Below are 12344 nucleotides of genomic sequence, written 5' to 3'. Positions count from 1 at the left end.
TGCTTCATTTAGCTGAAGCTTTCACATTACTTATTTTGTTCGCTTCAATGCAAAATTTACATGAGCCATGTGATACTGTTTTTAGTAGAAGGAAAACTGCCACAAATAGCGGGGGTGAGGGGGAGATTAGGGATCCACAGAGATATCTCTGTAATATACATTGTTGTAGCTACTGGTTTTAGGGGCTAATCACTTCAGCAGATGGTCAATATCAATTCACCCAAACCTTCACCTTTTTTTCCCCTTGATGGATGTTGAATTATGATTTCTGTACAAAAGTCTAGTGTATTTCTCCTATTGGATGGCCAATATTAGTTCTTCTAAATCTTCTGCCTGTTTATGGTAGACGTTCAAATTTGGGTGAGAAACCTTGCATTACAGAGAGCAGTTCCATAATCTCTAATGAATAAGGATGTGTGACGACATTATCCAACTTTGCAGCTATACAAGGCTGGCATGTCATGAGGTTTGGTTATTAGCAATTCCTTGTTTATGCCAAAAACCTGTTAGTGGATTTCTTTAAGCAGCAGCAGTTGTGCTCAGTAGTGATCCCAAAAGAATATCAATCATTCCTAACTTGCATTCTTGAATTCTTCCTTCAGTATTCTGTGGATTTTCATCCTCAAACAAGAGGCTTCTTCAGGTTTGAACCACCTTCGTCCAAACTGACAATATGATCATTTTAAAACAAGGACTGATGCATTTATTCAAAAACCCAAAATTGGAGAAAGCGTTAAGTAAAACAGAAGTAATACCATCATGAAATCCTTTCTTTTAAGCCTTCCATGGACTTCTTCAATGAAACGCTCCATAAAGAAAAGAACAAATAGACCGCAGTCATACTCATTTCTTTGTTGTGGGACCTGTTACCAGAAAAGTGCAAGGGAAGTGGTTGCCATGAACTTGCAGACAGAGTCATAATATATGTAAACAAATTTGCTTCTATAGGTTTCATAAATTTCTCAATTTACACACCCTCGATTGACATTTTATTAGGATATCCTTTTAACCAAGGAAAAACACAAAAAAAGAAAAGAAAAAAAAGGAAAAACTGTGCCAGTATAGTAAAAGTTCGGAATTTTGAGACAACCTAAACCATAAAACAGATGATTATCAAAATAAGCAACACTGATTTATGTTTTTCACTATGACAAATCTGCAAAACTGTATATACATCAAATATAGCTGAAAATATCCACAAACTCCAAACAAGTCCCAGATTATGAGAAAACAGATTCCAAAAACAAAAGCTCATACTAGGGGTAGGCAAATGGGCGGGGCAAAAATGGGTCATGTGAAAATGGATAAAATATCCAACCAGACAAATATTTGATATGAATAAAATGGTAAACCCAATAGACAATATGGATATCCATATTTTCCATTGCTTCTTATTATGCAAAGAGAAAAGTACTCCCATATTGCAAGCATTTTTTTGTCTTTTTTCCTTTTAGGGTGGGTTTGGTATGAAAGAAAATATTTTCCTGTTTTTCTAGAAAATATTTCCCAAGTCAGAGTCGGGTGTCGGATCCTAGTTCGAGGTCAAAATTTGAATCTCGGGTCATGTCGGATGTTTGATTTAAAGATTTGGATATCTCAGGTCAGTGTCGAGATTTGGGTCTCTAGTCGATGTCAGGAGTTAGGTCTTAAGATAAGTTTGGGAGTTTGGTCTTGGATCGAGAGTCGGGGTCTCAGGCCCGGGTCGTAGTTCTGTCTCGGGCCCAGGTTGTCGGGTTCTCGGTCGGGGTTATAGTCGGGTCTCGGGTTGGCATCCGATGTTGAGTTCTAGGTTTTGGGTCGAAAGCTGGGCCCAGGTCTGGACTCATTTCGGATCTCAGGATAAAAAATAATTAAAAAATGGAAAAAAAAAACATTTTCCATTTTTTTTAACGGAAACATTTTTGAAAAATATTTTTCTTCATTCCAAACACACCCTAGTATACTTTAGATGTTACTGCATCATGTATTTAAAAGGGAAGTGTAATTGGTGGATATCCATGAATTATCCATATTTTATGATGGATAATATGGGTTGATCCACATTTGACCCACTTTTAAATGGGTTTGGATCGAGTGGATAACCATAAACTTTATCCATTTTGCCACCCCTACTCATATCCTATATGCGAAACCGAACCTATGTTTCACAAGGTATTTGAATGGACAAGACAGCTTCTAGTATGAGAAGAATTCGAAAGACTGCTTCATGCCATAAGCTTCAAATGAAAGAATACCGGAATGATGTTTTCATCAATTCTTCGTGGAAGATTTTCCCATAGTTTGTCTGAAATAGGAAGAGGTGGGACTTCTCCTTGTCTTAAGAATTTCCATTCTTGTACCAAAAATCTGCAGGAAAAAATCTCCAGGTTTAATCTTCTAGTTCAAAATGTTTATCTTAATGCAAGTTTGAAATCTCCAAGATCGTAATATTCAGAATGTGCAGCTACAAAACAGTAAAATGACCATAGAGCCTCAATTGAAAACATCCAAACAATATATAGATATCCAAGGTATGACAACTTGAAAGATGACCAGAACTCTTAACCCTGCCAATATCTCACTCCAACAAGACAAATTAGTAAGCAATAACGACTTTTCTGTCAAGCATTTCGGATCCCAACAGCAAACTATTTTCTCCCTTCCGCATAATGGAAATGAATTAGCATGGATATAGCCGTGTGAGAATTCCCACTAGGTATTGGTCTCTTTCCCACATAACCTACCAAGTGTCACTAATTTCACCACGCAATTTGATCAGCCTGATAGAGTTCCCATTTCTGTCCAGCACAAGTATGATAACAGTAAACAAAGTAAAATAAAAAATCAAATAACAGCTGGTCAGTGTTGAAGGATATAGGAGAAAGAAAAGGGGGAAAAAGAAGATTCGAGCTAAAGCTGACAGACGGAAATAGAAAAGCTCATAGGCTAATAAAATATTATGCCCCTTTAGTTCTCAAGCTGTTACAATGTAGCACAAAAATTTTCGAATAGTCAAGTTATAGCTTATACAGAGCCAATGTTCAGAAATAATGTCAAAATGGTACTGGCATGTGCAGTATAATCATGACAACATTATAGTTATGGAAAATCAGAAACAAGATGTAGCTGCAGTCGTTAACTATAGCAACTCTGAATCAAGACAACGATTTAGAAGAAGTAAATTCTGTAACATGGATGTAACATAATTTATGGCCAATGACAGAGTTCAGCTTACTTTCTTATGGTAGCAAAAAGGGTCTTGCTGCAGTGGAGCCTTAATGAATCCAAGTGAAGTAAAACTGGCCCCAGTTGGTCTTGGTCTTCTTTATCTGGTACGCAAATTATAATCAAGCTCCAATGAAGACTACAAAGGAGAAGAAGCAACACCAGGACATCAATAGCAGCGCAATAAAAATAGTGTAAGAGGACAAAGAACTATCTTATATGCACCAAAACTGACGTAAATAACTTGGAGTAAAGTCAATGAACCCCTCTGCCAAATACCAATAGAAAGGATCTCTAAGTCACAATATATTTTTATTATTATTATTATTCCATTTTGTGAAAAAATTAAGATCACTTGCAGTTAACAAAAGATAGAAAAGCCAAAAAAAATCTCCAGAATTTACCACTTGTATGGACTTTTCTTTCTATCGTCAATAAAACTGTTATACCTCATCAAAAAGGTAGTTCCCTAATTACCTTTACAATAATTCAGTAGTTGCTTGTTGTATTCTAACACTCCTTTAAACTAGAGTGTTCAGGTTATATTTCCAAAAGAGTCCCACACAGGCCCTTTAAGGGGGGTGGTCTATTTACACCCATAATGGTCTGCGGTCTAAATCTAACCAAATCCTGACAGAAAGAGAATGACATCTTCGAAAAAATAAGAAACAATTTTCTCCTTCTGTTTGGGGGAGAGGGGGCGCATGAGTAATAACTAGACATGTCTGCTAACAAGGACTACCGGCTCAATGTCAATGTACATGGATTGTTGGTGTACGATATGGGTGCAGCTCTAGAGTTTGGATCTTTCATGAACAAAATTTTAAGATACGGGGGTATGGATCCAGGTTCAGATACAGGTGTGGGGATTCACTAAAAATAATTTCAAATATCTAAAAATAGAGTTATATGTTTAAATTACAAGACATTATGCAGAATATTTAAAAATTTATTTCAAGGAGAAAATATTGATCAAGAGGAGAATCCAAGAAAAGGCAATAGATAAAAATTCCTATATACAAGGTGCTCCATCTTTTCCAATTTTACCTTAGCGTTCCTTTTTTTTTTTGTTTAAACAGGTAATTTGTATGCTTCAGCATTAAGGGTTATGCTGGCCGCCTCCAAAAAGTTTACAGTAAAGGAAATAAAAGATACTTACATAGAACCTATAAAATCCACTAATTGGATTTCCTCTTCTATACTCCGTTCTTTACACCAAAAACCTAGTTAAGTAATAACTTTCTACTTAATCTTCTGAATAGTGGATTCTTTTCCTTAAAAGATCCTCTGATTCCTCTCCAAAAACCTTAACGTTTGTTTTGATTACAAAAATCATTGTATTTGTCCCAAATTTTGGCATCAATTTTGCTTGAAGTATCCCAAATCAGTTGACCAATTATGGTAAGGATCCCACATCCACGTCGTGTCGACACGGGTGTGGCACCGTAAGAGAAGAGTCCAAGTAACTTAGATGTTGATAACAGAATTTTAGAGCATTCTTGAACAATTCAGTGGGTTCCAGGCGAGGGAAGATGTATTGAGGTGGCAAGGTAACAACAGTGGTGCTTTCAAGGTGAATGAAGGCTATAGGCTGATGAACCTGCCTAATCAGCAGATTGATAAATGACCTTGGAAGCATATTTGGACGACTAATATTCCATATTAAGTAGCTTGTTTTCAGTGGCTTTTGGCAAAGGAAGGTCCCTCAGGACACTTTAATGAGAAGAAAGATCACAATGTGCTCATTAATGCTTTCTATGTGGAGTTAAAGAAGAGACGATAAACCATCTATTCGGACATTGCAATGTAACACCTCGTATCTCGCGTGTACTTGTTCTACTTATATGAAATTTGATAAAACCTTGTGGTATAGGTAATGGACTAGATTTGTTATGCAAGTATTGATGGTGTAAATGGATTTCTAGATACTGCCTGTACGTTTTAATGTGACGCGACCAAGTTAACGTCGATACAACTATTTAACTTGGAATAGTAAGTTGGTATTTGAATCTAAATTTTAAAGTGACCAAGTGTATACAAGTTTTAAGTTAGATTAAAGGGATTAAGAACTGAAAATGGAATAAAATATTGAGGTGCTTGCTTGACTTAATTAAGCTAATAGGTGAGTCACCTACTTGAGCTATATGAACCAAGTTAATGGACTCAAGGCTATAGATCAGATTAGGGCCTATATTAATGTAGTCATTTGGGCTCAAACTAAGTAAAAGAGGGAAAAAAATGGAGAAAGAATCAAGCAGTGTTCTGAAATGCTAGCACATCATCGCATTATGCGGTGATGCGATGCGAGGCTTTCCTGCTGCGAGTAATTCATGCGAGGCTATTTAACAAATGCGGGCGCATAATCCTATGATGCGAGCTGATGCGCTCGCATCATGTTGATTTTATTTGCAGGGCCATTTTTAAATTAAAAATAAAAGAGTCGAATCACTGTCGCCTTCACTTTTGCGAATTTTTAGGGTTTAGCCCTGAAGAGAGTCGCGACCTCTTTTCTTCTTCATTGAGATTTTATGGTAATTTTCTTCCTTCTTTCTTCTATGTTTTGATGTTTTTCATTGCTGCGACTTCACTGTTTTTTTTTCTTTTTTTGACTTCTGTTGTTCACTACCGCGATCAGTTACTGTTTTGCTCTACTTTCTCTCTGTTTTTTTTCACTTTTGCTCCTCACTTTGGGCTGGTGGTGGTGAACTCGGGCTTCCCGAAGAAGGACGACCACCTGATCACTTTTCGGAGCGCGGTAGCCAGGACCCAGATTGACTTCTTGTTGCTTAGGAAAGGGGATAGGGCGCTGTGTAAAGATTGTAAAGTCATCCCGAGTGAGAACCTTTCGACCCAACATAGGCTCTTGGTTATGGATTTGGGTATGAAGAAGAATAAAAAGAGGAGGAGTAAGGAGTGTAGACCGAGAATTAAGTGGGGCGGTTTGACGCCAGTGAATGCGTGGGAGATAGGGGAGAGGTTGGCGGGAATGGGGGTGTGGGAGTGTAGGGGGGACGTGGATAATATGTGGGACAGGGCGGCAGCGTGCATCAGGGAAAATGCAAGGGAGGTGTTGGGTGTTTCTAGGGGCCGGGCCGGACATCATCGGGGGGATTGGTGGTGGAATGAAGAGGTGGGGAAGAAAGTGGAGACCAAGAAAGAGTCGTATGCTAAGTTGGTGGAAAGTAAGGACGAAGAGGAGAAGCGGGTAAACAGGAAAGAGTACAAGCTAGCAAGGAAGGAGGCGAAGTCAGCGGTCACGGCAGCTAAGACGGCTGCTTTTGAGAGCTTGTATGCAGGGTTACAGGGGAAAGGAGGGGAGAAAAAGTTGTTCCGACTCGCTAAGGCTAGGGAGAGGAAGGGCCGTGACCTCGATCAGGTGCGGTGCATTAAGGGGGAGGACGGTAGAGTGTTGGTGGAGGACGGCCACATAAAGAAGAGATGGCAGTCGTACTTTCATAGGCTCTTGAATGACGAGGGGGACAGAGCTATTGTGTTAGGGGAACTGGAGCACTCAGGGGAGTGTCGGGATTTTAGCTATTGTAGACGTTTTAAGGTAGACGAGGTTAGACAGGCAGTCCGCAGGATGCGAAGGGGTAGGGCGACGGGGCCGGATGAGATACCGGTGGAGTTTTGGAAGTTCGTTGGAGAGGCTGGTGTAAGGTGGTTGACTGCATTGTTCAATGAAATTTTCAGGACAGCAAAGATGCCCGAGGCGTGGAGGTGGAGTACCATGATCCCCCTCTATAAGAATAAGGGGGACATTCAGTGTTGCAATAACTATAGGGGGATTAAGTTACTGAGTCACTCTATGAAGATCTGGGAGAGAGTGGTCGAGGTGAGGCTGAGACGGATAGTGTCTATCTCGGAAAATCAGTTCGGATTTATGCCCGGCCGCTCGACGACGGAGGCAATTCACCTGGTACGGCGGTTGGTGGAGCAATATAGGGAAAGGAAGAAGGATTTGCACATGGTGTTCATCGACCTAGAAAAGGCGTACGACAAAGTCCCCAGGGAGGTGCTTTGGAGATGCTTGGAGGTGAGTGGAGTACCGCAGGCATATAGCAGAGTAATTAAGGATATGTATGAGGGAGCGAAAACCCAGGTGAGGACGGCGGGAGGAGACTCAGAGCATTTCACTGTCCTGACAGGATTGCATCAGGGATCTACTCTTAGTCCCTTTTTGTTTGCGCTAGTAATGGATGTGTTAACGCGGCGTATCCAAGGGGAGGTGCCGTGGTGTATGCTTTTTGCAGACGATGTAGTCCTGATAGATGAGACGCGAGGGGGTGTGAACGACAAATTAGAGCTGTGGAGGCAAACTCTGGAGTCTAAAGGGTTCAGGGTGAGCAGAACCAAGACAGAGTATGTGGAATGTAAGTTTAATGACGTAAGGCGAGAGAATGAGGTAGTGGTGAGGCTAGAAGCGCAGGAGGTAAAGAAAAGGGATAAGTTCAAGTACCTCGGGTCCGTGATCCAGAGTAACGGTGAGATTGACGAGGATGTCTCGCACCGTATCGGGGCGGGATGGATGAAGTGGAAACTTGCATCGGGGGTGCTGTGTGATAAGAAGGTGCCGCCCAAGCTTAAAGGTAAATTCTATAGGGTGGTAGTCCGTCCGGCCTTGCTGTATGGAGCGGAGTGTTGGCCAGTTAAGAACTCCCACACCCAAAGAATGAAGGTGGCAGAAATGCGGATGTTGCGCTGGATGTGTGGACTGACCCGAAGGGATAGAGCTCGGAATGAGACTATCCGGGAGAAGGTTGGGGTGACTTCAGTGGAGTGTAAGATGCGGGAAGCACGATTGAGATGGTTCGGACACGTGAAGAGGAGGGGCATGGATGCCCCGGTCCGTAGGTGTGAGAGGCTAGCGTTGGATGGTTTTAGACGGGGTAGGGGTAGACCGAAGAAGTACTGGGGTGAGGTGATTAGGCGGGACATGGAACAGTTACAGCTTACCGAGGACATGACCCTAGATAGGAAGGTCTGGAAGACGCGAATTACGGCAGAGGATTAGGGCCTGTTCGGGTCGCTAATGTAGGGAGGTAATTGGTGGGGGTGTATTCCTGGTATGATTCCGTATTCAATGTTCTGTTCCGTGTTCCGTGTTCTATGTTTGTTACGAATCTGTGTGCTTTCCTCTGCTTTATATTCCTGCATTCCTGCTTTACTCTGTTTTATATTCCTTATGGCTGCAGTATCTATGTTATGTCATCTGCTTCTGTGCTGTACTATGTGTTTGTTTGATATCTCGTAACTTGAGCCGGGGGTCTTTCGGAAACAGCCTTTCTACTTCATCAGAGGTAGAGGTATGGACTGCGTACATCTTACCCCCCCCCAGACCCCACAAAGTGGGAATACACTGGGTTTGTTGTTGTTGTTGTTGTTGATTTTGGTGATCAAACCTGGAATTTTGGTGTTTCGTTTAAACTTTTGCTTATATATATTAATTTTATTGTTGTTTATATAGTTGTTGTGGTTTTTTCAATTATGAATTACTGTTTGGATGTTATTTGGTCCTTTTTTCTTTAAATTGCGATTCACTTCAATGATGCGGCCACATCACTTCACGCATCGCGTAATGCGGGATGCGGAACCTTGTCGCTTTTTTCCGCATCACGCTTCCCTGAACACTGGAATCAAGCAAGTAGGTGCATCACCTACTTTGGCCAATTTAACCAATTTGAGGTCCAAAATGCAGCTAAAGAGATAGCCAAAATAGGGCCTTTATAAGGCCAAGTTGTTGGTAATTTCCTTCATTTCTAAGTAAAAAAAAAAGGGATCATATTTCATAAGTTCTCTCTATTTTTCTCTAGAATAGCAAGGAGCAGCCTTATTTCTCCTTCTAGGGTTCTTGAAGAAACCCTCACCTTTGCAAGCCAAGGTAAGTGAAAACACTTTGGGTTTAGCTTAATTCTCCCATGGAAGATTAGGAAAACATGCTATTCATGCTTAATTATAAATACAGGGCAGAATATAAAACAAACTAACTGCTCACCTTTCCTTGTTATTAAGAGATTTCTCTTTTCTTCTTTGGTTTAAAGTATGAAGGAAAGTTCAAGTTCTTGAAGAGTTCAAGTTAAAAGGATAAGTTACGAAAAATTGAGGTAAGGTGACTGCTCTATTTTGTCCTTCTTGTGTATGAGTTTGGGTTAAGAATTATGGACGTGTTGTCATTAAAAACTCAAGGGACGATGAGTCTAATATTTGGTTGCTACAATTAAAAAAGTTTGGGGTTGTTTTGACAGACTATTTTATGTGTATATGTTAGGGACTGCCGGTTTGATGTTGGGGAAAGGTGTGAGTAGTTTGTATTGGAATATAGTAGAAGGGTATAGTGGGACGCCACCAATCTAAATGTTGTATATGTTTACTGCCCATTTTATTTTGTATATTATTTTGAGGGTGTAATGAAGCCAAAGTTGTTTGGAAGGATGTTATAAGAATCTGTATGGTATGTGGATGTAATTGGAGGAGAAAAAGGTTAAAATAACACCCTTGATTTGATAAATTATGGAGTCTACAAAGTCATGTCCACGTAGAGTCTTGCCTATGGGTGTGTTGTGCACCACATATATAAACAGGAGACTACGAGACATTTAGGGGTTGTCTCTTTTTCTTCATATCCTAGGTCGTGCTATAGAGCCAAAGTTGTAGGTGGAATCATTTTTAATCACTAAATCTATTTTTTCCCCTCATTATAGCAAAGATACCGGTTAGAAGAAGTAAGAATACAGGCAAACAAGTAGATGTGGCTGCCGGAGAAGGGACCAACATAGGTTACCACCAAGACAAGCTAATCAAAGTGAGGCTCAAGCTGAACTTGTATCACAAACTTCTTCTACTCCTCCATCTCCAGAAGAGCTAAGAGGGAGAGCAGCACCCTCGAAATCACCTATTAATGCTATTGAGCAAGATTTAAGGAATGCGATGAAATTGTTGACCCGTATAGTTGCTGGACAAGCTCAAGGACAGGCTGTTCCAACTACAGGCTCTAGTGGTGCGGATAAGGCAGCTAGTCTACAAACATAGGAATTTCTTAAATTAGATCATCCCATATTTATCGGATCAGATTTTAATAAAGACCCATAAGACTTTATTGATCAAATCTAAAGGGCTCTGGATGTCATGCACGTATATGGTAAAGAGGCAGTTGAGCTAGCAACATATAGATTAAAAGAGGAGGCTATATTGTGGTATGAAGACTGGAAATGATCTAGGGGCATCGACATACGTTCAGCTAGTTAAAAAGAGTACAAAGAGGCATTTCTTGATCATTACCTTCCGTTTAAGATCTGAGAGGCCCGTGCAGATCAGTTTTTAAATCTTCGTCAAGGGAATATGAGCGTGAGGGAGTACAACCTCTGATTTAGCTCTTTGGCTAGGTATGCTCCTAATTTAGTAGCTACTAAGGATGATAGAGTTCATCGAGATGTAAATAGATTGGATTCATACCTGGTTAAAGATTGTACTATTGTTGTTTTGAACGAAGACATGGATATACGCGTCGAGGATGTGGATATAATCTATGTGTTGCTAGGGATGTGGATGGGTACAAGCTTTGGTACTCGGGGAGGGATAGGCGTCGGAATGGAGTCAACATCTTAGTGGATAAGGAGCTTAGAGGTCAGGTGGTGGAGGTTAAGAGGGTCAGTGATAGGCTAATGAAGATTAAGTTGGTCTTGGGGGGTTTTACGTTGAATGTGTGTAGCGTTTCCGCAGATGAGCTTGGAAGAGGAGGTGAAGGCGAGATTTTGGGAAGATTTGGACGAGGTGGTGAGAAGCGTGCCTAGCGCGGAGAAGATCGTCATAGCAGGGGACTTCAATGGTCACATTGGGGTCCTACCTGGAGGCTATGACGATGTGCATGGTGGTTTTGGCTTCGGTCTTAGAAATGGCGATGGAGCGACCCTGTTGGATTTTGCGATGGCCTTTGAGTTGGTAGTTCTGAACTCGAGTTTCCCGAAGAAGGAGGATCACCTGATTCTTCCGAAGCGCGAAAGCCAAGACTCAGATTGACTTTCTGTTGCTTAGGAAGGGGGATAAGGTGCTATGTAAGGACTGTAAGGTCATTCCGAGCGAGCAACTCTCGACCCAGCATAGGCTGTTAGTGACGGACTTGTTTATCAAGAAGAGGAAGAAGAGGATCAAGGAGGGTCGATCTATAATTAAGTGGGGTAGCTTGATGCCAGAAAGTGCACTGGAGATAGGAGAAAAGGTGGCGGGTATGGAGGTGTGGGAGTGCAGGGGGACGTGGATGCTATGTGGGATAGGGTGGCCAGCTGCATCACAGAGACTGCTAAAGGTGAGTAGGGTGTTTCGAGGGGCCGGGCAGGTCGGCATAAGGGGGACTGGTGGTGGAATGAAGAAGTGAAGAAGAAAGTGGAGATCAAGAAGGGGGAGTATGTTGAGTTGATTGAGAGTAAAGATGAAGAAGAGAAGTGGGAGAATAGAGAGGTGTACAAGGTAGCTAGGAAGGAGGCTAAGTTGGCAATTACGGCTGCCAAGTCAGCAGCGTTTGAGCATTTGTATGCTGGGTTAGAGGAGAAGGGGATAAGAAGTTGTACAGGCTTGCAAAAGTTAGAGAGCGGAAGGGTCGTGACCTAGATCAAGTGAAGTGCATTAAGGAGGGGATGGTAGTGTTCTGGTGGAGGATTCTCACATTAAGAAGAGATGGCAGGACTACTTTCATAGACTTTTGACGAGGAAGGGGACAGAGGCATTGAGCTAAGGGAGCTGGAGCATTCGGAGGAGAACCGTGATTTCAGCTACTGCAGCCGTTTTAAGGTAGAGGAGGTCAAAGAGGCTATTCCTAAGATGCGGAGGGGTAGGGCGATGGGGCTGGATGAGATTCCGGTGGATTTTTGGAAGTATGCGAGCGGGGCAGGGCTTAGGAGGTTGACAGATTTGTTTAACGGTATTTTCAAGACTGCGAGAATGCCTGAGGCTTAGAGATGGAGTACGATGATTCTGCTTTATAAAAACAAGGGTGACATTCAGAGTTGCAACAACTACAGGGGTATTAAGCTGTTGAGTCACACAATGAAGATTTGGGAGAGAGTGCTTGAGCGGAGATTGAGGAGGGTTGTGTCTGTTTCGGAGAACCAGTTTGGATTTATGCTTGGTCGTTCAACGACAGAGGC

At 41.6% G+C, this 12344-nt stretch overlaps 1 protein-coding gene across 8 annotated transcripts in view; it reads right to left on the bottom strand.

The window, feature by feature from the left end:
- LOC107870769 (ubiquitin-like-specific protease 1D) overlaps positions 1 to 12344 on the bottom strand; it is a 98243-nt gene that overhangs the window by 12 nt on the left and 85887 nt on the right. For 7 of the 8 annotated variants that reach the window (XM_016717415.2, XM_016717416.2, XM_016717411.2 and 4 more), the window contains 4 exons: positions 3215 to 3343; positions 2235 to 2346; positions 756 to 863; positions 1 to 665 (listed from right to left, as the gene is read on the bottom strand). The exon at positions 1 to 665 is cut by the window's left edge and continues 12 nt beyond it. In XM_016717415.2, coding sequence (XP_016572901.1) covers positions 573 to 665; positions 756 to 863; positions 2235 to 2346; positions 3215 to 3343 — 442 coding nt within the window. In that variant the 3' untranslated portion in view covers positions 1 to 572. Of the gene's footprint in view, positions 666 to 755; positions 864 to 2234; positions 2347 to 3214; positions 3344 to 12344 lie in introns of those variants that run through there. The other variant, XR_007055805.1, reaches the window with a different exon arrangement.

This window comes from Capsicum annuum, chromosome 5 (assembly GCF_002878395.1).
Source record: "Capsicum annuum cultivar UCD-10X-F1 chromosome 5, UCD10Xv1.1, whole genome shotgun sequence".
In the NCBI taxonomy this organism is placed as follows: domain Eukaryota; kingdom Viridiplantae; phylum Streptophyta; class Magnoliopsida; order Solanales; family Solanaceae; genus Capsicum; species Capsicum annuum.
Note: the sequence above shows the minus strand (reverse complement) of the source record. Positions and strands in the feature narration are given on the sequence as shown.